Source organism: Aptenodytes patagonicus, chromosome 1 (genome assembly GCF_965638725.1).
Source record: "Aptenodytes patagonicus chromosome 1, bAptPat1.pri.cur, whole genome shotgun sequence".
In the NCBI taxonomy this organism is placed as follows: Eukaryota; Metazoa; Chordata; class Aves; order Sphenisciformes; family Spheniscidae; genus Aptenodytes; species Aptenodytes patagonicus.
In genome coordinates, this window is record NC_134949.1 from 65,872,927 (window position 1) to 65,898,846 (window position 25,920).

The 25,920-nt window shown below is 40.9% G+C and overlaps 1 protein-coding gene across 4 annotated transcripts in view; it reads left to right on the plus strand.

The window, feature by feature from the left end:
- The window catches only part of DGKI (diacylglycerol kinase iota), a 230,121-nt gene that overhangs the window by 158,272 nt on the left and 45,929 nt on the right, over positions 1–25,920 (plus strand). For all 4 annotated transcript variants that reach the window (XM_076340326.1, XM_076340343.1, XM_076340353.1 and 1 more), the window contains 6 exons: positions 1,387–1,466; positions 3,309–3,353; positions 8,557–8,626; positions 10,139–10,179; positions 11,741–11,868; positions 12,444–12,569. In XM_076340326.1, coding sequence (XP_076196441.1) covers positions 1,387–1,466; positions 3,309–3,353; positions 8,557–8,626; positions 10,139–10,179; positions 11,741–11,868; positions 12,444–12,569 — 490 coding nt within the window. The remainder of the gene's footprint in view (positions 1–1,386; positions 1,467–3,308; positions 3,354–8,556; positions 8,627–10,138; positions 10,180–11,740; positions 11,869–12,443; positions 12,570–25,920) is intronic.

The following is a 25,920-nucleotide window of genomic DNA, read 5'->3' on the forward strand; positions in this document are numbered from 1 at the left end:
CTTGTTTCTCTCTCCGGCTTTTTTTCCCCCCTGCTTCCAGTTTTCCCGGGTTCATAGCTCTTCTGCTGTTCAAATTGCTTTCCAAATACAATGCTGGCAGCAATGTTGATGTGTCCCCAGAGCCCTGCACTGGCCTCTGAGGCCCATAATGACCTTGACTGCCATAGGTGCTCCCCTACTCTTCTCCCCGAGACCACTGAGCTTCTCTTTGTGCTTCTAGCCTCAGTGGGCCACAAAAATATAAGCCACGTTCCCCATTGTCTTTTAGGACTGTCTTATTCTCTTACCAGAATGAAAAACTTCTCAGTAGAAAAATATCTCTCCCTCTTAATCAACTTCTTTTGAATGGCAGGAGGGGCTGCAGCACAGTTGTTTTTTCTGTTTATCTCAGAACTGTCAGTGACTTTATGTTACTTCTTGTTATCCAGTTACCAAAATTATTTATGAGTTGATACTCTGCTCTCCTTCTGGGATACTTCATATGAGGATATAAATCTCTTTCCTGCTGCTCCCCTACTTTTTGGAGCCATTGTTTGATTAAAGACCCTCCAGGGAGAAAAAAGAACTTCATTCAGTAATTCAGTTTTAGAAAATCAGGGACTCGAGTTTTCACTTATTTCCTTTTTATTTATTGAGATCTTAGTAGGTAGCTCTCGGTACCTTCCTTGTGGACTCACGTATACTTTTTTCTCTTTTGTTCTTTTTGTGGGTTTGTTTTGGGTTTGCAAGAACAGAATGGTTGGGGAAACCTAAATCCCCTGTTATTAAAAATGCTGCTCTCAGCTGAGGGGAATTATTTGCAGTATTTTTACAAGTTCTCTTTTTTTTTCCCTGAGAAAATATGGAGAAGTTGTGTCAATTTTGTATGTAGATGGAATAATGTCTGTTTTGATTTGAAAGCAGCCTTACATCAAAATAACATGGTGCTGGACAGTTTTCTCTGAAATCAGGCTGTGACTTCAGGCTGTGACTTTCATTACTTTAAATAATTTTTGTAGACTTTTAAGTGTTCTGAAAATGAAATATCACTCTCTTATTTCAGTGTATAAGAGCACCTCCCTAAACTCTTGTTATGGGGTATGTTCCTTTCTTTGCGGTTAATAAATGATGTTGACGTCAGACGATGAAGTACACAATTTAACTGAATCTGTTTCAGCTTCTTTGGTATGAAAGACAGTTGAAAACCAGAATCTTTGATAATTATAAATGAGTGAAACTACTGATGAATAATATGTTCCTGCTTTTAAATGACTGTTAAGATTTAGATAGCAGAAAGCTTTTGTGAGGACATTATTAAAAAAAAAAAAAAAAAGCAGCATATTGCAAATCTTTTAAAGTTCGAGAGACTTCAGTTAAAGAGGTTGTTCTTTGTTTTTGATTTTCCAGCCATTCCCCTAGGAATTATAGTGGTACGAGGAGATTGTGACTTGGAGACTTGTCGTATGTACATTGACCGTCTACAAGAGGTGAGGTTTTTGTGAATTCAGGTGTCATATGTTAATCTATGTTATGCTTCTTTCAGTTCTGAGTTCAGAGGTCTAATAGTTGCAACAACCATATATTAAGAGTACTGCGGTTTGCCTACCACTGAAAACAAAACTTTAGAGTTATGATATGATAATAAAAGCAAGACTAGCACTGAAAAATATTTTCTAAACAGGAAATGAAAAGTCATACTGACTCCTTTAAAATGATAACAGAATTGATGTGGATGGGTGTGTTTACTTCTCCTTGAATTGGAATGAAATACCAGGACTCTCCACATGCATTGCTGAAATTACACAAATTATTGATTAGAAAGTGTGTTATGTAAGGATAAACATCGTGGTATTCGAGTGGGTCTAATTATGCAAATGTCATTCTCTAATACTGTCATGGAGTAATCTGAGACACCAATAAACACTACAAATATCAACTAGATATTTCCAAATACACAGAAATATATGCTTATGCAGCTAATAATGATGTTGCTCTTATTGTCTTGAACACCTTGCCTCATGAGAGTTCATTCTACCATACAGTCTGGGAAATGGAGACTCCAAATGCCCCATTACCTGAATAATTTTAAGTGTGTATGCATTTAGTGATAAAACAAATGGATTTTCATTAATATACTGTCTCTGACTGTTTTTAATCTTTAACTGTTATCTTTCAACAACATGTGCAAGCATGAGGACATTAGGTAGGTTTCTAAATAGGTGGTCCAATCTTCATAGGAGCTATGAACCTCATCCCTCCCACTGAACTCTTTGGGAGCCACTGGCTTCCCTGCGGTTTTGAAACTCTGCACTTGCAGCCTGAATATGGGACTTAGTATCTGACTACAGGCTTTCACTTTTTTCCATTTCAGCCAGGATTCCCTTCATCAAATGCATTTCTGAACATTCAGACCTGAGGTGTGGCTATTATTTACAGACATAAAACCATATTGTAAGGTGATGCATATTTGAGGTATCCGGTGATGGAAAATTACATTGAAATAATAGGGATGATGTTCTCAGCAGGTTACTAATGTGATCTCAGACTGAGCTCAGGCAACTTAATATGGCCAGTATTGGGTGGAGAGTAGTTGTACAGCCCTGAAGGAAGCACAGCTAGATGTTCTGGTTGAATTACCCATAGCGGTTGTGGAGGATCTGTGTTTCTCCAACCTTTTGCAGGGTTTGTACTACTTATTTTTGCGTGATTTGGCTCAGACCCATTTGCTGGGAATGGAGGTGCCAAGGCTTTCTGCACTCTGCCAATTTGCATGCCAACTGGGGAGCTGTGGCCTGTAGGCCAGGCTTTTTGGTAGGCTATGTCATGAGCTAAAACTATTTGACAAAATCTCTGTTAAAATAAATTTGATTCCTGAACCCTGCTAAATACTAGGGTCATTCTGATATGACCTCCCTGACGTTAGGTTGTCTTAGAATAGGGAGAGCTGCCAGTGGTTTTAATGCCAGTGCATTAATTACTCAGAAATATTTGCAAAAAAGATTTCTGGATTTTTGTATCTTTTCTTTCATTTTATTGCTGATGTTCTAAATTTAGATAGTTTTCATGGAACAAATAGGTCTGTGATATGGTGAAGATCCATTAACATAATCTCTCTATTTTTAAAAACCATTTTTTTCACCAAATGCATGCAAATTTAAACTGAGCTTTCCATGACTATTCTGTGGTGTTTATTTAATATACTTAAAACCAGTGAGAAATACTTCCAAAGTTATTTGTGTTTGCCCAACTACTTCGGATAGTAGAACTGCAAACAGCTCTTGTTGCTTTATTTTTTTTCATCATCGGCATGTCTTTCATCCTCTTACTAGGATCTACAGTCGGTAACTTCTACTACACAGAGAGTTCATTACCAGGTAAGATAAGCTTTCCTTTTAGTATCAGAACAAAAAGAGGCTTAATAATGTGGACTGCACTCTTTGCATTTGAACCCAGGTTTTCTTTTTGTTAGACACTCGTATGTTAGATGAATTTCTGATTATCATTTACCCTCAAATGTTGGAGGTTCATTCTGCTTTCCCTTGGACAGTCCTTTTCCTTGCAAACCTTATGGAATCATCTTTAAAATTAGCACAGCATGATGATGCGAGTGGTATTGCAATAGCAGTGCCTTGCATATTGAAGTGAATGAGAGAATGTGTCCTGTAGGACAAATGACAAAAGTAAAATTGTTTCTCTGTCTGAGAAACTGAACAATAACGTGTTATATTGCATAGCTGTAGTACTAAAGTCTGTCACTGAGAAAAAAGGTGTCACCACAGTCATCTACCTCTAGTTTAACATAATCTCCAGAGTAGTTTTTTAATCCATCCTGGGCACAAATGTGTCTTTTGCACGTGACAATCAGGTTCTAGTTTTAGGTGGCTAGTTTTTAAAATTGGTCTCTTTTGTGCATTTTACAACTTTATTGTACAATTTATGCATTACAGAACTTGGCTTTACATTTGGAAGTATTGTTCAAGAATGCATATTTCTCCCACTAAAATAAGCACAGTGCTTAAATTGGGAGTAGACTAACTCTACTGACTCCTGAGCTGATCTGACATTAGTGCAGAGATTTGACACAAACCATGGTCCGATGACACAGCGCTTAAGATCACAAGACAAGTTTGCATGGTGTTGATAGCCTTTTCCTAGATTTAACAATGCAAGTCTTGTTGGGATCAGCAGGAATGAGTTCACTGAGAAAACATGCAGAGATCCAGCTGACGGGAACCCATTGTGGTGAAATTGCAGATAATTTCTTGGGGCTTCATGATCACCTGGGTGACACAGAATTCCAGTTTGGCCAGAATGCCTGTAAATGCGTTGAATGCAGGAAGACACCATGAGAAAATGCAATTTGGCATGTTTTCCTGGAGTTACCTTCTTCATACCAGTTCATGGTTTGTTTCTGCGTTTCCCTGTCCAATTTTAACCTCATATTTTTGACATTTGTATCAGTCATTGCCCTGGAACTGAGTTTTAGAGCCGTGTTAGTGTCTAGTGAATTGGCTAATAAAACAGCATGTATTATTCTGCTCCACTCATTATAAATTAACCTAAGTGACTGCTGACTGCTCCATGCATAGGAAACTGCCTGAGGTAAAATGAAGAACTAAATCTGCGTGTATGGAGAGTGCCAAAAGAGAGTATGAAATGTCAGAAATCAGCCCCATATTTGGCTCTAACCTCTGCAGTTATAGCAGTATATAAATTAATTGCCTAGCCATCTCCTCTGGTGCACATCAGTGTGAAACCCCTAACATGCTATCAGTTTTTTATGATGCTACATTTTGAATGCACCCCCACCTCTGTGTTTTGTCTTCAGTACTTGTTTATCCTGGATTCTTCAAATATTGGTTTATTCTCAGTGGGTCATTTCTACAAGCTGTCTTGTTAGGTTAATTTGAGGTTTGTTCCATGTTTGTTGGTATCCCTTTACATATTACAGAAAGGGGAAAAAGCAGGGGATAAAGGGCATGAATAAGGTGCTTGAGTTGATGGAACTGTCGTCTTAATAAGGTGTTACAGGTACTTTTAGGTCTCATAGATGCAGTTCTCTTGCGTGATTCCTCTGCAGCTCAAAACATGGGGAGTCAGCAGAAACAACATCAGCAAGCCCAGGTGCAAATGAGAAAAATGATGCTAGGGTGGTTTTTCATTCTGTTTTGTTTCTCTAATGAGTTTAATGCTTATAAAACATCATTCTTATGGGCCTGAGACTTCCTAAGCTAGTTCTGCAGTTGAACTATAATTAAGTCTTGGAAAGAGCCTATCACAATATGCAATTTGTGACTTGAATTTACATTTATCAGCATTATCCCTGTCTTCGTTTTCCCAGCATTATGTACTCTGCTAGGTCTGTGAATTTTTACTCATGTCTCCTCTTTGTATCATCTACATTTTTAGTATGCACTATTGTCTTTGGATGTTTTCTTCCTTTTGTCCTTTGTATCCCAATCCTCACCTTTCCGCAAATAGTGGGCTAAATATTAAGATACATAAAGCTTTGTGCATGTATATACGTAGACATTAGCAAACGTAGTGGATTTCAGAAAGCCCTTGACTCTCCCACATACACCTCAGATGCGATACAGGCAAACCTAAGCATCCCACAACTCCATAAGCCCACATTAGAGAAAGACCTAGGTGTATTTTAAAACTGATGCTTAAACCACTGAGATATGTCATCTGGTCCCCATGTGCTGAAATAGTTCACTTTATGGAATGTTATGTTGTTGTCGCCTTCATCTCTCCTGTAATGCACAGAGGTTGGAGACAAAACCTGTATAGGAAAGCAAGGTTTATGGGATCAAATAAAATCCCTGAGTCTAAATATGGGAAAGAATTGAGGCTGTTTTATCAGGGTGGCTATAGATGCAGGTATCATGCATCAGAAGATATATATGTGTATATATATATATTTTTTTTTTTTTAGTCAAGCAAAATCTGTAAGTTTCTGCAGTAACATTTCAGGCAAGATCTGTTGCCAGGACTATAGCCAAACTCTAGGGCACTGAGGAGACAACAGATGAGTCTGGAATGTCTTTGTTTTTCTGGCCTGGATAACCAGAAAAGAAAGGCAATAATAGACGGTTCCGGTCAATCCCAGAGGCAGAAGCTAATAAGATGAATCTTGCAAAAGCTGTCAAGATGCCAAATGAAATTGATAACAATTTGTATCAGCATCATGCCAGGCACTGATATGCATTCACCTGGCTGAGAAATGAGTGTCCATCAAAATGCAAAATGTTAATCATCATCAGAGCTGCTTGAATACAACATATAATGCATGCAGGCACCCTGCTGACCGAGAGGCTGGGGAAGCTAAGAACTTGTGCGTATCTGTACAACATCATTGTGACCTCATTTTTTCTCAGGTGGCTGAAAAAGTGTCAGATACCTTTATATAAATAAGAGTGCAACATCTGCCTCTTAACTTATGAGGGCGTTATTTGCTCTGTGATCAATCTGGAAATTGTTTTGCCCAGTCAGACTGAAATGACAACTTCAGCATTCTTTGAGATTTTCCTCAGGTTGAAGAAAGCAAACTGCTTCTTCCCCGTGGTCTTACTGACACATGTCTGGGCAGCCTGGGAAATTGAACTGATGAAACTCCCATTTTTCTGTCAATATATTCTTTATTTTTTTTCTTAATTTCTTCTGACATGTGGCTACTTAGGTAAGAAGTATTTTAGAAATATGTCGGATTTGCAAAACAGTAAGATAAATTGCTGAGAAACGACTATTACTTTTAGGTTTTCTTAATGATATAAGGACTAGGCAGTAAAAGCAGAGGAAAATATATAGGAAACTGCGAACCTTTGAGAATCTCTGTGAATGTTCCAGATGTGTTGGACACATTTGATACGCCGTAAACTTTCATTTTAACTCCGTGTTGGTGTTTCTGCACTTTTCCTCTTCTTGGAAAGTGAAGCTGCTTCCTATACTCCTTCAAACTATTCACATGGTGCCAGCTGCCTGAGGGAATGTTGGGGTTTGTGTCACTTGGAGTCTCTCACTTAGCCTGGGTGCCTTTCTAAAAGGTCTGCTGTAGCTCAGGCTGGAGTGGTGGATTTCTGTGTTATGCTAGGGGTTAAGTGTTCATAGCCCTGTTGTCTCTTCTGGCTGAAAACCCGTGATTGTTTGAAATCTCTTTTCGGAACTCGATCTTTCAGCCAGCCTTTACTTTCTGGTGTTGGACCTTCAAACAACTACTGACCTGATACAGCTGTACAATTCCCAATATGAAAATAGTTTGTCCTGCATCCTGCTGTTAGGAAAGGTGCTGGGCTCCTGTGTGATATTCTGAGAAGTCCCAATGAGATATCATTGTATCCTGGTCTATTTTCACCAATCTATGCCCATGTTATGAATATATGTATATATACATTACTCATATTCTGTGCTTTCCGTGCAGAGCAATACTTTTCTCAAAGGTACCTTTCCTCCCCATTGCTTCTACTTTTTCTTTTCTTGCCTTGTGATTTGGTATACCACTCTGTAGTCTGTTGTCTGAAGGAGGAGTAAAGTTTAATCTTGAGCTAGTATGTGCCTGAATTTACATCATTTGCAGATGTGCTGATTTTACTGCTTAAGATGTAAACAAGGATAGAATCTGGCTCTATACAAGTTTGGGGTGTGTGCCTGAGATCCATGCTGTTGTGTTTTGTGCTGTGCAAATCTATTTGTGTTTAAATGTTGTGTCCCAGTGGCTTTAGGAAGTTGGCTGGCCATCCACTGGCAGCATGGAGCAGAGCCATGACCACCCTCTGCTTTCTGAGATCCCTTTTGCCTCTCCAGCTCAATGAGAGCTGAAAAAGCAAGGAGCAACCTGTTTGACTCCTTGGTGAGTACAGGTCAGGAAGAAGGTCTTCATTCCTCCGCAGTCATTTGGTTTGGTTCCTGAAATAACGCCGGTTGGCTCTCAAGGAGCAGGGCTTTTTAGCTCGAACGGGAACATGTTTGATGTAGGATGTCTGTTTGCTTGGCTGGCAGTGGTCCCCAGGTCTGCACTCTCTGCATTCTGGGTGCAGAGGATAACGCTTTTTTTACCCTGATGTGCACTTGGGACACACCAGAGACAGGCAAAGTGGGCAATTGCTTTGAGTGGCAGATCGGTAGAGGAGGGAAAGAGTGTGAAAATGCTGAGCTAGTGTAAAGGAAGGTGACAGGCACACAAGAAACAAAAATAGTAGTTAGAGTTCATAGCTGTTGTTTCATACTGATGTGTATCTTTGACCTCTTTCACCTCTCTCTGTTCCTGTGTCCCCACAAATAAAGGGGTCTGTAGACAGCTGAGAAAGCTGTTTTTGATGCAAAGCTTTTTGGTATTGCTGAACTGAAGGGAAGGTGATAGCTGAGGATGTGGCTGAAGCTAACCGTATCAGTTTACTCTTTTCTGTATTACAGTCAAACCCTGATGTTAGTGAGAAGCAAATCCAGTGGGTTTGGGTTATGTAGGTTTTGCACATTGGGCAATGTCAGTAGAGCAAAATGAAAAAAGCAGAGACTAGAAAATAGTCCTTTTTAGAGAAAAAAGTGTTATTTTTTATGTCATTTCCCTGCCCTATCCAGGACCAGGAAAGCTCTTTCCCCAGAGTACTTTCTGTTCAGAGGCTCTCTCCTAGATGGTGCTTCCTAGATGGTAAGTGCATCTCCCATCTCTTGTGCCTAGCATGCTGCTTGCTTCTGGTGTGCATGTGAAGGATAGCGCATCTGAGAGTATTACTATGGAGGGGTAACGGTTCCTTCTTGTTACGCTGAGCAGGTAAAAAAGGAGCTGAGTGCCCCCCTTTCCCCTCTGAAAAATGAAACAGGCCTTTCATCTAGCAATCAAAATGTCTGCTGTAGCTTTGTCACCCCAAGGAGACATGTTCTTCTAAGAGTGGTTAGAGGTTTGGTTTGTTACTGTCTCTGATGTGATGAGCAGCACTTACTGCATGGCATTGCCTGGACTCAGAATACAGCTGGTTGTGGCAACGCGCTGCTGCTGGTAAGGCTGCGTTCTTCACTCTGGTTTCTCTTTAAGTACTATAGCATTTAGGTACTATAGTGTTTAGGTGATGGAAATGTACCTCCGTTTCCCTGTAAGACTGCACTTCATGTAGCTCCCTGGAGAGCCGCGCTTGTATTTGACCCAGTCTTTGTCAATGCAGACGGCTTATCTGGGCTTTACATCAGGCTCCAGAGCACTGGAATTAGCAGCTAAAATGGATGGCATCTGCTTTTGCAAAAGCTTCGGCATGGGGAGACTGAAATTTTTATTCTAAACAAAAACAATTTCTCCTTGGCAATTTATAATCACTCTTTCTTGTCTCTCCTGAGAGAAATTGATAAAAAACTTTTTGAGAATCTGTTTGGTTTTTGGAGAAAGCTGGGTGGGTAGATGCATTCAGTTTTTGTCTTCAGGGATTTGATATTCCCTTGCAGTGCCAAAACCTACAATGCTACATCACTGTGCTCTTGTGTCAAAACTCCAGAATGAATGAATCTGATTTCACTGGCCAAACTAAATGCAAAGCAGAAACAAAAAAATCGCATCTGATGAAGCACATTGCATGTGATAAAATACTTCTGGGTTTAGTAATATAAATTATTTGGGGGTGACAAGATTCATATTAGGTGCTTTATTGAGTGAATCTCCCCTATTTTCATGTGTTTTTCATGAGTAGCATAAATTTTCCTTGAGCGTATTGGTAATTCAGGGTGAATATCTGTGGCCATGCATTTGATTTACAAAGAGCTCCCAAGCATGTTATTGTTCTTTAGATTCAAAATTTGAATTAATCCTGTTAGACCCATCAATTTCATTATATGCTTGCTATACTCTCATTGGAACAATGAAACTTTTTCTGTCACTATTTTGATGTAATCAATTCTTCTTATAAGCCTGAAATCCATTTTATATGTTTTTTTAATATTTATTTGAAGTTAATAATATCAGTGAATAGTGTTTTGTTAAGCCTCACCTTTAAATTCACCATTTAATGGGATAGGAGTATGGACATAATGAATGAATCAGATTATTTTCTTGTGAAACCACTGTGACTTCACTGACACAGAGGTGGTCTTACGTGGTAGTGATGTTAGCTCAGTCCATGCAGTTCTGCTCAGACCGTTTTCTTCACTGCGGCTCTGTTGTTTCTCTGTCTTGCAGCAACTTCTGCTGATCGTTTTTACCGCATTGACAGATCTCAGGTAAATCTTTATTCAGTTACCATTTCTACAGATTTTTTTTTTTTAAAGCTATGTCAAATGCAGCTTAAAATGAATTATCTGCCATTCCTCCTGTGTATACTAAAATGCTACTCACATCCAATGAAAAGCAGAGAAAAAATTCTGGGCCATTTTTTAGTTGATGTAATTCACGTTGTTTCACTGAAGTTTTATATCTGCTGACCATCTGCCTTTCTGTTTACTACCAATCTGATGTACAGATCAGAATTTTCTACATTTGTCATCCTTGTCAAGTCTTGCTAAGGGCATGTGTGTGCCACCAGAGTATTTGAGTTTATCTTTTCACTGATGCTTTTAGTCACCAGAAGTCTTGATCCTGTGTGTGTGACATGGAATAGCTATGGAAATTAAGGTGGTGTTACAAGTTGAGAATTATGAACAGAGCTGTATCAAATATTCCCCAGGAACCCCAACACAGTGTGTAGCTCCATTGGATTCAAACCTGTGGTATAGATTTGACAATCTGAATATATTTTCTAAAAGACACTTTGAAAATTTTACAGAGCTTTTGGTGTTTCTGATTTGTAGCCAGAACAGGCCAATTAGTGGCTCAGCATTAAGTGCAAACTGTTGATTTCACACAGTGGTCATTTGTATCTGGTCCCCCTGAGAACTGCGTAAGCTGTTTCTGAATCACATGAACATATGACTGCTTCCTAGCAAAAACAGCTGGTGGTTTAGTTCAAGCAGAAGGAGCTGTGGCTTTAGTTCAGAGGTCCCAGGTTCAGTGTCTGCATGTAGCCACCATGGGACTTCCTTGCACACAGCCATATAAATGCTTTGATGAAGTTGTACCTTAACATTTGGAAAGCAAGGGTGAAGAAGATGCTGCTACAGGTTTAACTGGGCAATGTGACTCTGTTTGGCTTATTCTGCATTTCTTTAATACTTGACTCTGTACAAATGGTAATCTTTCCCTCCTACTCCTTTGCCCTGAGTGATCGTCCCAGCGCACAAACGGTGGGAAGTTTCCTGCTCATTTGCCTACATAGACAGGCCTACTCATACTTGGTGTTTTTTGAAGGACAGTGAGCCTTCAGTGTCAATAACAAAAAAGAGGGACTGAGAAGGAGAGCTTTGGTAACGGAGATGTGAAACCAGAATGTACAAGCAATGGAGGTCTGGGAGAGTACCCTCAAACAATGAAAATTTCTGTCAGCCATCATCAGAGGGCAGGTATTGATCCTCATTTTGAAATGCAAACCTCGGCTTTTTGGGTAGACCTCCACTTTTCAGCTGAATGACACAGAGTCACTGAGTAGCAGCCTTTTAAGTGTTGCTGTGAGTGTGAAGCTCGCTGATTGGGAATCTTGTTTGGCTTGAACTCGATGAAGTATTTATAGGTGACTTCAGTGGCATTGGTTTTAGTGTGTATGTGTGTGCACTTAAATACACAGACAGAGTCCCATGAATGCTCTTCAGAGACCCTGATGTGCACCCAGCTTTCCTATAGCCAGCTGGGTGCTCTGAGAGACCAGTGATGCTGCAGGTTCATTATTTGTTCCTTGTATCACTCCAACAGGAACATTTGCACTTTGTGACGGAAATTTCGCAGGACGAGATTTTTATTCTGGACCCAGAGCTGGTAATGTCACAGCAGGTGGGGACGCCACCAGGAATGCCTGATCTGGTAGTGGAGCAGGCCTCTGGGTGAGTGGTGCTGGGATCTGGCTTTCAACAGCTGTATTAGAGTTGGGCATCTCTTTTCTGGTCCCCTTTTCTGAAGGATTGGGAGATGTGGGAAAGCAGATCTTAGGTGGGGAGCTGGGGACAGGATCAGATGCAGCCATGGTAATGACAGGACGGTGGAATAACGTCTACTCCGCTAGGCATCCTGGAGCACACAGCAGGGCTAATGGACTTTGGCACCTTTCAACCTCCTCACACCCCCGACTGTATCTGCCCCACCATAAAGCTGTATCAATCAAGTTACAAACCCCTTCTCTGTATGGTCAGGGCTCTGATACCACTGTATAAGGCCCTGAAGCCCTTTGTGCCTAAGAATGGTGGTGAAGTGTCTCTGTTTCTTCTCATCCTCTGGGCAGACCAGAAATGCTTCTATTCATCTTTAGGAACAGTCTCGTCTTCATAGTGAATTAAGTTATTTTAACTTGCTATGGGCTGAAAAATGCTGGGAACCAGTAAGCATAAGACAGCTTCAAAGTAGAGCACACGAGGTACTTTTTGAGGGGTGAATGCCTTTCTCTTCCTTCTTCCCTCCCTAGAATATCAGATCGGTGGAACCCTGCGGTTCGAAAGAGGATGCTGAGTGACAGTGGCCTCGGCAAGATTTCCCCACACTACGAGGTACCTGACAAACAAAAGGACGCCAGCCAGACACACATGCTGCAGTAAGAGCCCTCTGCATTTCTCTGCTTGATGATGCACTGTCACCATCACCACAGACAACTCCCAGTGGCTCCTTTAAGCTTAACGAATTGTGCTGACGTGCTGAAATTACAGAAGTCCTTTTGCTTCTTCTCTTTTGCTCCTCCCTTCTGTTTCTTCCTCTTTCTCCATTATTATATGTTCTTGCCTTTGTTTTTTTCCTCTGTGGCACCCTGCACTCTTAAACCTAGATCCAAGTTTCCAAAAGTAAATACATTATTTTGGATGCCTGAAGTTCCAGCTAAGGAATGGCAACTGGTTATGAGAAAGACTGAAGCACTCACCCTTAAGGTAGCTCTGATGCAATGTGACAAAGCAGAAACTTCTACAATTGCTGCTTACTTTCAAAGATGTAGGCAATAGTTTTCATATAAACTTGAACCAGAGATACCATTGTCGGTGTAGGATGACTAAACAGTGGTTTTGTTGCTGATAATTCCCCCATGTAAGAGATTTCTACCACCGCAATCCTGTTTGCCATGTTCAGATTTGTGTAAGAGCATCTCTTATTCTTCTTGCCTATTTCAGAAGTGATTCTCAGCTTTTTGGTCCTTTCACTTTAGATTTTCAAAACCAGCAGTAGATTCATAATTGCTACTGAAGTTTAGACGGGAAGCACCTGTCTGAACTGTGTTACTGGCTTTGAAAAATTCTAGTGTTTGGGGGTTGTTTTTGCCCCCCAAGTATGTAATGTCTAGTTGTGTACATCACTTCTGCTTTACATTTCTGGTTCTACTGTATCTGGATCCCTATGAACGGGTTTTAAAACTTAGTATAGAAAAATTAGAAACAGTGACCATGTGGTCCTAGTTTCAGTTTGTCTTTCTGTCTTGGATGTGTGTGGAAGGCAGCTGCAAGGTGCCTGCTGAGTACAGCTCCAGGGCGGATGCAGTGTGGACAGGAGGCTGCATAGCCATGTGGCTACAAACTGGAAACTTTCCAGCAAAATGGAAACTGCTGGCAGGAGAAGGAGTTGTCATAGTAAGAAAGGGTGACCTGGGTAGCACTGCCAGGAGACACTCACCTGGTCTTCTCCCATTACCCTGAGGGATTCTGGATCAGTTCTTGTTTTTATGCTCTTTGCAATGTGAAGGATGGTGAATTCAGGTTCAGTTTTCCACAGACTGGAATGGCAGGGCCTGAAATTTGGAGCTGGCAAAGCTGGGAGAAAAATGATGCTTAGACACCTTTAGGCAGTGTGGAGAGATGGTGACAACATGTGGACTAACTTCTAATTGATAAGAGGAATGATTTTGTTTACATCAGCGTGACTGGAAATGTTTGCTTAGCTGGAACAATTATGTTTGGTAGATTTATTAATTACAAGCAAAGTCAGTAGCACTGCCAGAGTAAAATGTACCTGTCACTGCCTACTATAAGGAATTGTTTTCTTTATAGCTTCTCTACACTTTAATTGTTTTGGCTGAAATTTTTCATGGTAAGAATTAGTCTTTGACTGATTCTTTCTCTTTTTCTTTTAGTTAAAACTTTAACAAAAAAGTCAGTTGTTTCTAAAGACAAGATTTCTGGGAAATGTGCTGCTCTAAATTACCTTCTTTAAAATAAATAAATCCAGCAGTTGTTTCCTGAGATGTTTTGGTGCTGGTAGTGGAATGAACTTCATTGGAATTAAGTTTTGGAGGCTTGACATTTAATAAAGTGTCACCATAATACCAGGGAGATGCCTTTTGCTGTCTTGAGAAAAGTACCCCTGCGTTTGCCCTGCTGATGAGGTTGCTCCATGCACTTTGGAGACACCTCAGATTCAAGAGTGTTGCTTTCAAAAGTTTCTGTCTGCACATGCTCATGGAGGAGTTATGCCCCTCTGTGCTTAATCCTGGTTGCAGGCCTGCCCACCGGGCTGAGGGAAGGGGGCCTGCACTGCTCACCAGCTGATCTCCAGTAGCAAGGAGAAAAGGGAAGCGGCAGTCGTGGTCAAATGGAGATGGGTCAGGAAAAGGTGTATGGAGGAACAGGGAAAAGAGGTTGCAAGAGCCAAAGGAGTATCAGCAAAAAGGGAGTGTGTGCAGGAAGTTGGGGAGCAGGGTTATGGGATGGGAGCTGGTAATTAGGAGCACAGGGGACATACAGATGTCTGGGAAATCAGAATGGGAATAATGAAAAGGAGGACATGGGGTGCAGATAGGTAAGAGGTGAGTGAGAGAGGTTAGGGGCATGGGGGAAAGGGTCTGTGGCTGTTTCTCTCCAGAATCTGGAGTTCTGGGCTGATGCAGATTATTCATTATACCGGTGGGCAAGCTCTGAAGTATGTTTAGGCACTGCCTCATTTGCTGCCAAGCTGGAAGGTCTATAGTAAATGAGGCGGGGGATTGCAGTGGAGAGAGCAAGGTATTATTACAGTTAAGGCAACTGAATGCTGCTCTGGAGGACTGTCTTCTCCCCTCAGTTTCCCTGACGGAATTTCTGAATGATGCAGATTTACAACAAACTTTTCACAAATGGTCAGTAACAACGGGCTCCTCATTCCGTGCATGTCCACTGTGAAGTAGGATGGGCTCCTGGGAGGCCATTACAAGGAGACTTTGAAAGAGAGTGAAGGGCTGGAAACTGAGAAATGGGCTTTCTGTGTGCCTCAGGTTGTATTACTAAAATTAATGGAAAGTTTGTGCCTGCCTTCCTTCTGACTCTCATTTGCCCAGCTGCAGAATACAGATAATAGTGCAACTTCACCTTAGAGGAGCACAGTGAGGGTAAATTTCATGGTCACAAGAAACTTGGATACAATGGGGAGACTCTGTCAGAGATGCTTAGGAGAAAATTAACCATTTTACATTCTGTGCACAGTTTTGGTAGCGTGGAATAAATAAATCTTGAGGCTGTGCACTGCATATACAAAATACAAAAGGATATCAAGCAGGTCTCTACTTAAACACTGAGGCAAGAGTCCAGTAGAAGAAAGTAGCAGGTGGCAGTGTCATTAAAGGTTGTCAAAATGCTTGAGTGCAGCAGGGCTGGAATATGATGCTCAGATGACATAAGCTCTGGCATTTACAAGCTTCTGGGTGCTTGACTTTGCAACCTAAAAAATCTTTCTAACCTGGCACTTTAAAGAAAAACTTAGAAAGCACTATTATATTTTGGCAGCTGAAGTAGCTCATAGGTTCTTTACAGAGGTTTGTCCCTTCGGAAATTATTTTTCAAATAAAACTTGTGGAAAGGATTTTAGCAAAATTCCCAAAAAGGAATATGGCAGAGCATAGAGGAGACAATTCCTCCTGTACATGGAGTTCTTGTGGATCTTTTAAGAGTCATCAGTGTCCAGTGTTTTACATCTAGTCCAAAATACTGTACAGCACTTCCAGCTCAAAGTGCAATATTTGTCACTTGCACTAGGGCAAGTGACAGGGGACTTGCTGTGAGAGAAAGTGTCATCAGTTGACCCACTGAGGCTGTTTTCTCAATGGTCATTTTTCTCCCAAACAGGAGTTGGGAGTGACCCTCCTCAGATGTTAGGAGCAGATCAGACCAGCTGGTCATAGTATGGCTGCAGGCTGCTTAGAGTGTCTCTGGCATCACTATATATACATATATATATGTGTGTGTATACCTATATATATATATAATCTCTTTAAGATGAAGTAATTATTTCTGAGACGTGAGGAGTGTGGCTAAAAAGACAAAGTGTGCAAATAGAGAGATCCCTTAAATTACTTCAGTCAATGAAAGTAGAGAAGAGAATATGTGATCTAAAATTAATTATGCTTGGTGTTGCTTTTGATCACAAGCTGTTGGGGTAAAGAGTAATTTGAATGTAATGGCTTTGAGACAAGGTCTTTCTGAGAGAAAATTATTTACGCTTTTGTTTTTAATTAGTGAGCTTCATGTTAGTTAATTTTCAGGTGGCTTTTGATTGATGGTATTTTGTGTTTTGCTCCCTTTCTGATGGCTCTTTGATGTGTGACTGATGTGTGGAGTGGGCAGGACATGAAACAGCATCTTGATGCAGTAACCAGGAGCTGGAGCAGATCGTAGCTTAATAGGAACATCAAATTAGTGTGAACGGTGCATACAGAAAACAACGGGAAGACAATTACTTGGACTGCTGGTGCTTGATCTTGAAAAAAGCTAAGTGTTCTGGGCTGACTCCACTGAAACATGTAATTGGACTCTTCCTTTGAACATGAGTGGGTTCATCATCCTGATTTATCCTATGATCAAATGGTGCAGTGAAATGGGGACGACCATTCCCTCATAGCCTGCTGTAAGCATTCATTGTTGGCCATGTATTTCTCTTCCTAGTTATGTGTTTCTCACCCTGCTACGTGATGAGAGCTGGAAAATTAAATAAAATAAAAACCACAGCAGCATACGAAAATGAAAAGGTATTTTTGGTATTTACCTTGGTAGAGGTTTAATCTACATCTTTTAATTGAAGTAATTCATTTTCCCATTGTTTGGGGCAATAACAACCACTCTTCTAGCATCTGTCCAGCTGTGATGGTAATGTGTTTCTAAAGCTGGTAGATGCATTGTCTGAATCGAGTGTATGGCTCCTGAAGGGTGGGTGAAGGTTGGCCAGAATGCCATCTGGTCCTGTCAGGGAGAAGAAGAAAAAATGCCTGTAGGGGCTGGAAGATGGCTGCAGCCCCTTACACTAAATAGACATTAATTAGCTAGTAATACCATCCAGGCACTGCTTTATGAGGCAATAATAACCTAGTTCCTGAGAGGGAGGAAGAAAAAGGTTGAATGCCAAGTGTTTTAACTCAGCCACAAGAATCAGATCATTGCCCAGGAAATCAGTGCGACAGTACAGATGTTACAAGGTGGTTTGGGTTTTGGTTTTTTTTTTTAAGAGAAATCTTTTTGTGGTACAAGGTGAGAAGAGCATCAGGGATGCAAGTTTGCATGTAGAAAGAGGGAATGTTCATCTCGTGAAAGATAAGAAAATATAGAGAGGTCACTCTTAAGATTTGAACATGCTAGGCAGGAGCTCCCTAGTGATAGTGAACCTTTAAAATTTCGAAGGTTGGTGAATACTTGAAAAATTCAAGCGTTCCCCCCAAACTCTTGCATTGGAAAACTCAGCATCAGCTCTTAAATAGGCAGAGTAGTCTACCTTGGTGTGTTTTGATAGCAAAATCTGAATTAGTTTTCTGGTTCAGGTTAGTTCAAGCTGCATTTATAAGATTAAGCCACAAGAGTGAAGTGCGTATGGTTTAACCAGCTATTTGTACACTTGTACAAATTACTTTCCATTGTTTAAAATCCCAGATGAGGCTCCATGAGTACTGATTGCTTTCAACCAAATCTTATTTGAGTGAAGGCATAAATCACCATCTCGCCTTCACTGTACACTCCTATGTAGTCCTTATAATAGAATTAGAGCATAACAAAACGCAGTGTCTGTTTATGCTTGACTCTCCCTTTTCTTTCTCTTCTGTTATCTTAGATGCTTTTACAAATAGCTTGTAAGGCATCACTCTTACTACCTTAAAGGGGAGCATGAGAAAGGTTTGCCTAAAGCAGTTTTCCACCTCTCGCTAGGAAAGTGATATTAAAAAGGAGGGGCGTTAGTGAAAGGAAAGATGTGGGTGGACTCAAAGAAGAGGAAAAGTGATGTAAAGAGAAATGCGAATGATTCAGGGAAAGGTAAACATGGGTTAAATAGGGAAAGTACTTTGAAGAAAGCAAAAAAAAAAAAAAAAAGTAAGAATGTAGCAAATGGATAAGAAATTGTTTTGAGGGAAAGCAAGTTCCCTGAGTGAGACTGAGTGGGAAAAAGTGATGTATCTCAGTGTGGGGTCTGGTCCTGTGTTTTGAAAGCTCTCACTATTGTCAGCGTGATGCAGTCACAATACTTAAAATCTTGTGCGCATTCCAGATAGAAGCTACAATTTATCCACCATTAGGGAATCTTCAGTTGCTGCTGTAAGTCTTCCCCTACCCCCATTTCTGGAGACTTTCTTGACAAAGAAGGCACCTGTTAATTTTTTTTACACTCTAGTGCCCAGATGTGGTAAATAATGAATTTCATGTACTTGATGTTCCTGTTGTGAATTTTAATGCTCTCCATATACTTCAAGATTTTAGCCGCCTTCATTGTTTTTGGAGATTTTCAGTGGGGAAAAAAGGAATAACTATTGGTTTCCTTTGGAATTCTACCTTGAATATACGTGTCTGTGGTTTTGAAAAGATGTATTTCTGCCCTTTCTTATTCCCTTAAAAACTTACAATGTAACAATGAAAATCTAGTGGAATTTTGGCATTGCTTGAATAATTTGTCTTGAAGCTTCATTTCTCGCCATCCAGAAAAAAATTTCAGCCTGACAAACAATAGGAAGGCTCTTAAAAACGGTGGGATTTGGCTGACAAAAAGGAGCGTGATTTCTCTGTGAGATCTCTTATGTTTTTAAAATCAAACCCTTCCAGAAATAGTTTAAATCTCTTTTTTTCTCTGTATAGTCAGTTCAGTACAGAGCTACTCAAAAACAGGATTTATTTTTATTTTGTGGTACAATCATTGAATACAAGAACAATCTGGAGACTGTAGCACTGCAGACAGAAATACTTCCCAGTGAAATTCATACTCTTTCCAGATTGACAGCAAAGAAAAATCTTGTTTAGTGCCCAGTGCTGCTTTGCAGCCTGTGGGATTTCAAAAGTTTCTTTAAGGACAGCTACTGCTGCTGGTATCTGTTACTATTTGGAAGCTAGTTTGAGTGTCCAGCTTTTACAATTTTTCTAGAAGTTGTTTTCTTTTTCCTTCTGGAGCTGCTTATACAGCAACCTCAAGTAAGGCTGTAGATACAGAATATATATGAATTTGTCAAATGACTTGTCATGAAACTTGAAATAAGACTTTTACCTGGATAAACATTAAAGTTAGTTTTGAGCCTCCCCCACATTGTCACTTAATCCATGTCCACTTTTCCCAAGCAATGTCTCTAGTTGTAGTGATGTTCATCCCTGTCATAGCCAGGAGAAGGGACTCCTGGACATGTCTGATTAGTAGATACACCTTGACTCAACTGCAGAAAAAAGGAACACAGTTTAGAGAGGAAAACAATGCTAAAATCACAGGGGATGGAGAGGAATGTTTGCACCAAAATATCTTTTCAAAGACTGGCCCGCATGAGATGGTTTTGGTATACCCTGAGTGTATCACCTACAGACTGTGTAGGTGAGGTAAACATGAGAACAGACGTTCTCAACTCAGGATTCAAGAGGCTTTGTGATACTTCAGCCATGTTGGTACCGTCTCAGGCATGGTTCTGGGCATGGGAAGATCCTGGCATTTTGCTCTGATGTCCGAAGATACAGAAGCAGGACTAGGGAAAGTGTTATCACATACAGTCCCTGCTATGTCAGGGGATGAGCCGTGGCTCTACAGTGATTGCACCCACCAGACCTTAGGGATCTTTGCAAACAGTGAGAATCAGATGGTTCTGGAAACTGTTTAAAATAAACTTTCAGCAACTTCTGGTGTTGCCTTTAAGTGATTGAATACATGGAAAGCCTTATTTAATCACCTCTTCCCCTGTTAATTAGTAGAATTTTTATGTCACTACTGCCAAAGTCTGGCCTTATCTACAGAGAACTGGGGTGTAGAAAAATCATGGTTTTTACTTATTAAAATTTCTGCAACAGTCATTAGTATTTGGTACTTTCACATCCTTCTGGCAACCCCTTTCCCAGTAGTACTGAGCTTTAAGACATCGTCTTTTACTTCTGCTTTTGTTAACCGTAATGGGAAAAGGAAGAAATCAGAATTTGGTTTAGATTTGCATGTGTACGGCCTTACTTGTGTATGTGAATGCAATGCAAATAGTGCTTGTTTTCTTCCAGAATTAAGTCTCCAGCCTTTGCTATTGAGGTGCTGAATTGCTAAGGGGTTTTAACAACAGTAGGCACATCTGATGAGGTGGGTTTGTGTTTCTGCCCCTTCAATATGTGGCAGAAATAGAGTACATCCTGTACTGCATCCCATAGGATGTTTTTTTTTCTCATCAGTACTTATTACCAAATAATTTTATTATTCAGAATGTAGCTCCCCAGAGTGGACTGGGTGGGATTTTAGCTTCCTCTTTTCCCACCCGCCTGCCCCCAAGCCCTCAAAATGAGGGATCTTAATGACTTTTGTAGCATCTCAACACCTGATGAACAGCTGAGGAAATTCACCCTGCTGACAAATTATTTTGGCAGACAGTGACATACAAAACACTCCCACACACCATGAGACTACAGATTGGCTTTTTTAGAGAGATCTTGCTTCTTGACTGGCATCCCACTTTCCAAAAAAGAAATGCAAGCAGTCTAGCTCTCCTCTTCTCCTTGGGGTGATTTCAAGCAACAGAATACACACGTGCTTGACAAAGGGACCTACCTACCCGGATGTTGAAAAAGTCAACTACCACCTAGCTTGAAAATGCTTTCTGAATAATTCCAGTAGATAAGGGGATGACAAAGAGTTTTCCAAGTGGAATGTAAGGTTTTTTTGTTGGAGTGTGTTTAAGGGATGAAATTGATGTTGACAGAGTATAGGTAGCTGAGTGCCTTGGTTTTCTTTCAGTTGTTTACCGTAACAGCTATAAATCTGCTTTCCACTCTCTGGCTGATAGCCAAGGCAGAAGTAATAGAGTCCTTTCATTTTTCCTTTTCTCTTGTTACAAGTCTTTCTTTTCCCCTTTTTTTCCCTTTGCTTCCATCCTTGCCTTGCTTACATCAGCCCCTGGATTGAGAAGCAGAATCTGCACTGAAAAGTAAAGCAGCTCTGCAGCAAAGAAGGCAGGGGAACATATCAAGACAGTTACTTCTTGTACCATTGTTTTTCATTTGGCTGGGCAAAAGAAAATGACATCTGATCATTTGATCTTTAGGGCCTACTGCTTTCCTGCAAGCATCAGGCACGTGGTAACTGCACCTGGCAAGAAAAAGGTAGATGAGAGAGTAGAGCTGACGATGCCACTGTAGAATGTAAATATTCCTCTCTTCAGCTTTATGGAGTGGAAATAGCAGACCCATGGCCCCCAGTGGCATTAAAGGCATGGGAAGAGGGGCTAGCTAGGTTTATCAGTGTGATATAGGATGATTGGCAGCCTGTATTCTTCTGGGCTTGCTTTAAGCACTGTTATAAATATAGGGTGAATATCCTCTAGCACAGCAGGCTTCCAGTCCAATAAAAGCTGGAAAAGAAGTGAAGCTTGTAGTTTTAGGTAGTATGTGTCTGTATTCGTGTGTACTTGTTACTTATTTGTAAAAGTTGAAGTAAGACAAAAAAAAAACCCATCCTGGTCCTAGTTTTCTAAGCATTGCACAGGAATAGCAAGCCTGTGTCCATGTGCTCTGTCCCTGCCATAAGGAGCTGCCATCTGCTCGGAGAGGAGACTGGTTCTTAATGTGCTCTCACTCAGTACCAAGCTGTCTTATCAAAGCCATAACTAATAAGCTTCAGGGGACAGGTACGAAACACAGTCCTGTACATGTGTAACACACACATTAGAATACATAGTGTGTCCAAGCTTTCACACTAGGACATCTCATAATATGCATTCAGACTGTATTTATGGATACCCCGTTCATATTCCTAAATTCTGGTTTAACAGACTTGCAAAGAGAATAGAAATGTAGTTTGGTAAAATAACTGCTCTGGACTATCACACAGAAGTACTACTTTGCCTGAGTTGACAATGTTAAACTCCAAAAAGTCAAACCTTTGCTAACTTTCTCTAATTCTTCAGGTATCTGCATGTTCAGCTTTCAGCTCTGGCTGGAAACTGGAAAGTGACAAAATACCATGCAACAAAAAGCTAGAGACAAAGCATAGTCATGTGAAAATAGGTCATCTTTTGAGGTTTGCAATTTAGTATTTTAGACCCACAAAGTTCAGCGTGTTTGGATGAGTCTGGGAGCAATATCTTGACATGAGCCTTCACCTGACTCCTTGAATGAAAAGTGAGGTTTTTCACTAGGGCTGCTTGAAAAGTATATTGGTGAGCTGTTTTTGCTTGGTGGAGACGTGCATGAAAGAGGTTTATTTCTTCTGGAAAATGTTGCTTGAAACAGAAAGGACCTGTGAATGTGGGCTGGATTTAGTGTGCTTGGCTGGGGAGAAATTCTCCGGTTCACCTGGGAACTGCTGAGGGACAGGGAGCACGTTCCCCAAGCTGTGTGTCTTGGCATGGCTGCTCTGCAGGGAGCTGCCCTTGCCCTTCCATGTCTAGGGTGCCTGTCCTAGTCCCCTGGCTGTGGACTTATATGTCAGGGTGTAGAAGGTGCTGTGTCTTCTTAAAATGCCTGCCAAAGGATTTCTCAGGTAAGAGGAAAATCTTCTGAAAGCTTAAAAGCATTCAAATGTGGAGGGAGAAAAGTTGTCCCTGCTTGCCTGCTGCTCCTCTGCGCTGGGAAAGGAACACTAAAACCCACAGCTTTGTCTTGGTAGCTGCGTTTAGCAGTTCTGGCACAGAGGCGTGTGCATGGGAGGGAAGTACATGAGGAGCAGGGCCGTAACACATAGCCTTGCTGAGGTTTCTGGCAGTGTTTGCCGCCCACGGGCAAGCATGGACAGATGGACCTGGCTAAATTATGCCAAGAGCTGAAATCAGAGAGCCAGAGGTGGCTTGGAGCCAGTGTAACCCTGACTCCTAGGTTCTTGTTTCTGTGCCAGGCACCTAAAAATGCAGCACAAAACCGTATCTGAAACTCACATTACAAGTTTTATTCTCCATTAATTACTCTATACCTGGAGTGTAAATGGCTCAGAAATTCTGCTCTGCCCTAGGACCTGTGTGTTATGCATATTAGCTGAGGTGATTTTTTTTTTTTTAAAGATGGCAAGCAAGCGAGGGTTGCTTAGTGCTTAGCACTTGTGAAAATCAGGCCACATATTTATGAACATAATTGCAAGAACCTGTTTCTGAGGGATTCCTGTGTTTCAGTCTCTCTTCTCCCAAAACCACTAAAGGCTATTTATCAGGAGTCACTGGTTTGCTTTGTGATAACAAACATGCCACTTAGAGTAGCTTCTAGATTGTTTAGAAACCCAAACTGGCCTAAGACTATTTGGGTGGTGTCTTGAGATACCAAGCAGCTGATGTGCTCCATCTCCATCTAGCCCGAGGGCCAAGTGGGGATGTGACTTCTGAATCAGAGTATACCTGGTGTGCTTGCTGTCATGGCTTTGTCGTTACCAAAATAATTCCTTTCTCTGGGTTAAATAAAAAGTTAGTCATAGCAAAATGATCTCTGGGTTAATCTTTTTCTGGAAAAAGTAAAAGTACACAGATCTGTTGTTGAGGAAAGAGGTCAGATGTTTTGTTACCTGATTGCGCCTAACATCTTTTTTTGCTTTTCATGTAGGATGTTAAGGCAGTATGTACACTCAGCCCCTTTAGTGCCTGTCCCAGGTCTTTTTAATAAAGAGCTGTTTCAAACAGCATCCAGTCCTTTGACGTCCAGTCTGTTGTTTCGCCAAAGTATTACATGGTGTGGCTAGATCTCGCTTTATTTCTTTTTGGGTTAGAGCCACATCAGCTACTGCCTTTCCTTTGCCTTTTACCCCCAAATTCATCAAGCAATTGACAGGTAGGTCAGTGAGGATTTTGAAGATTTAATTCAGATCTGGAAATGGAAGAATAGCATTTCAAAGAAGCTTGTATCAGGCCCTCTTCAAAATGAATGTCTTACATTCCCCTGAGATACTTTGGTGTCATGTGGTGATAAGAGACAGGCCAAGTATTAAAAAAAAACCCCAACAAACAACCCACGATCACCCTACAGTGATCCTGCTGGTCATTTGGAAATACCTTCTTTTTCAAGAAAATAACAAGCCAGCTTTCTTAGGTCATGTTTTGACCTTGATTCCAAGGTAGAACTACCTGTTTCAAGATGAACATGTTAGAACATCTCTCTCTCCTCTTCTTTTTCTTCGTTTTTAAATCAAGGTTAAGCATGTTTGGGTTTACATCTGATTTTGCAATAAAATCTTTTATTCCTGTGTTAAGCGGCAATTCCCAGGCAACTCCTCTGGGTGTCAGTACAACTTCAGGTATAGCTGCATTGTGGTGTTCCAAGCCTTCACTTAAAGCATTCTACAGTGGACAGAGAAATGGTAAGAGAGAAAAAGTTAGACAGTAATGAGAAAAGATATGGAACAATATAAGGGACACAGACATGCCTGAGACACAGCAAGGAATACATCTAAGCTGCCCTTGTTTTCCTAAGAAGCTCCAAGGTACGTTCCTGTATGTTGGACTGCTTGTGAACAGCCTGAGGCAATGGTTTACGTGCAGGTAGAGACTGAGGCTGCAGAAGGAAGTTACAGAGATGCTAAAAAAAGTACTGATCTTTGCCTTTAGCAGAATTAGAAAAAATTAGGCTCTCCAGCTTGTTGTTACAGATTAACAGGACATGTCCAAACAGATTTCTGCAAAATAATAAGTAACTTGAATGGAATTTTTTAGATTCAGGGAGCATTGCTGGTCAGCATTTTCCCACGTGTGTGAGACAGTATGGCCATTGTCTATGAGAAATATTTGAGAAGAAAGAATGACAGGAAAGCTGGGATAGTAAAAGCAGAAAGCTTTGCAGAGACTCATAGAATTGCAGAAAAATTTAGGTTGGGAAGGACCTCTGAAGATCATCTAATCCAAACCCCCGTTCAAAATAGGTCCAGTTAGATGAAGTTGTTCAGAGCCTTGTCTGGATGAGTTTTGAATATCTGCAAAGCTGGAGATTCAATAAACTCTCTGTACAACCTGTTCCCCTGTTTGGTCATCCACATAGTGAAAAAGTTTTTCCTAATATCCAATATGAATTTCTCATGTCCTAACTTGTGACTGTTGCTTTTCCTCCTCCTCTTTTTTCAAGCAGACTCTGGTTCGGTCTTCTTTATACCTTCCCATTAGATAGCTGAAGGCAGCAATAAGATTTTCCCTGAGCCTTCTCTTCTTACTAAATGAACCCAGCTCCCTCAGCCTCTCCTCATATGTCTCTCCTCATATGCCCTCACCATTTCTGTGGCTCTTTGCGGATCTCAGTCCAGTTTGTCAACGTCTGTCTTGTTCTCAAGTCTCACAAGTGCTGAGTAGAGGGTAAAAATCACTTCCATCTACCTTATGGCTGTGCTCTTGCAAACACAGCCCAGTATGCCATTGGCCTTCACTGTCACAGGGAACTCTGCTGACTGACGTTCAACTTGTGCTCTGCTAACACCCTGCATCCTTTTCTGCAAAGCTGTTTTCCAGGTGGTAGGCCCCCAGCCTGTCTTGTTGCATGGGTTTATTCCTCCTGAGATGCAGGACTTTGCATTTGCCTTTATTGAACTTGCTAGGTTGCTGCTAGCCCACTTCTCCA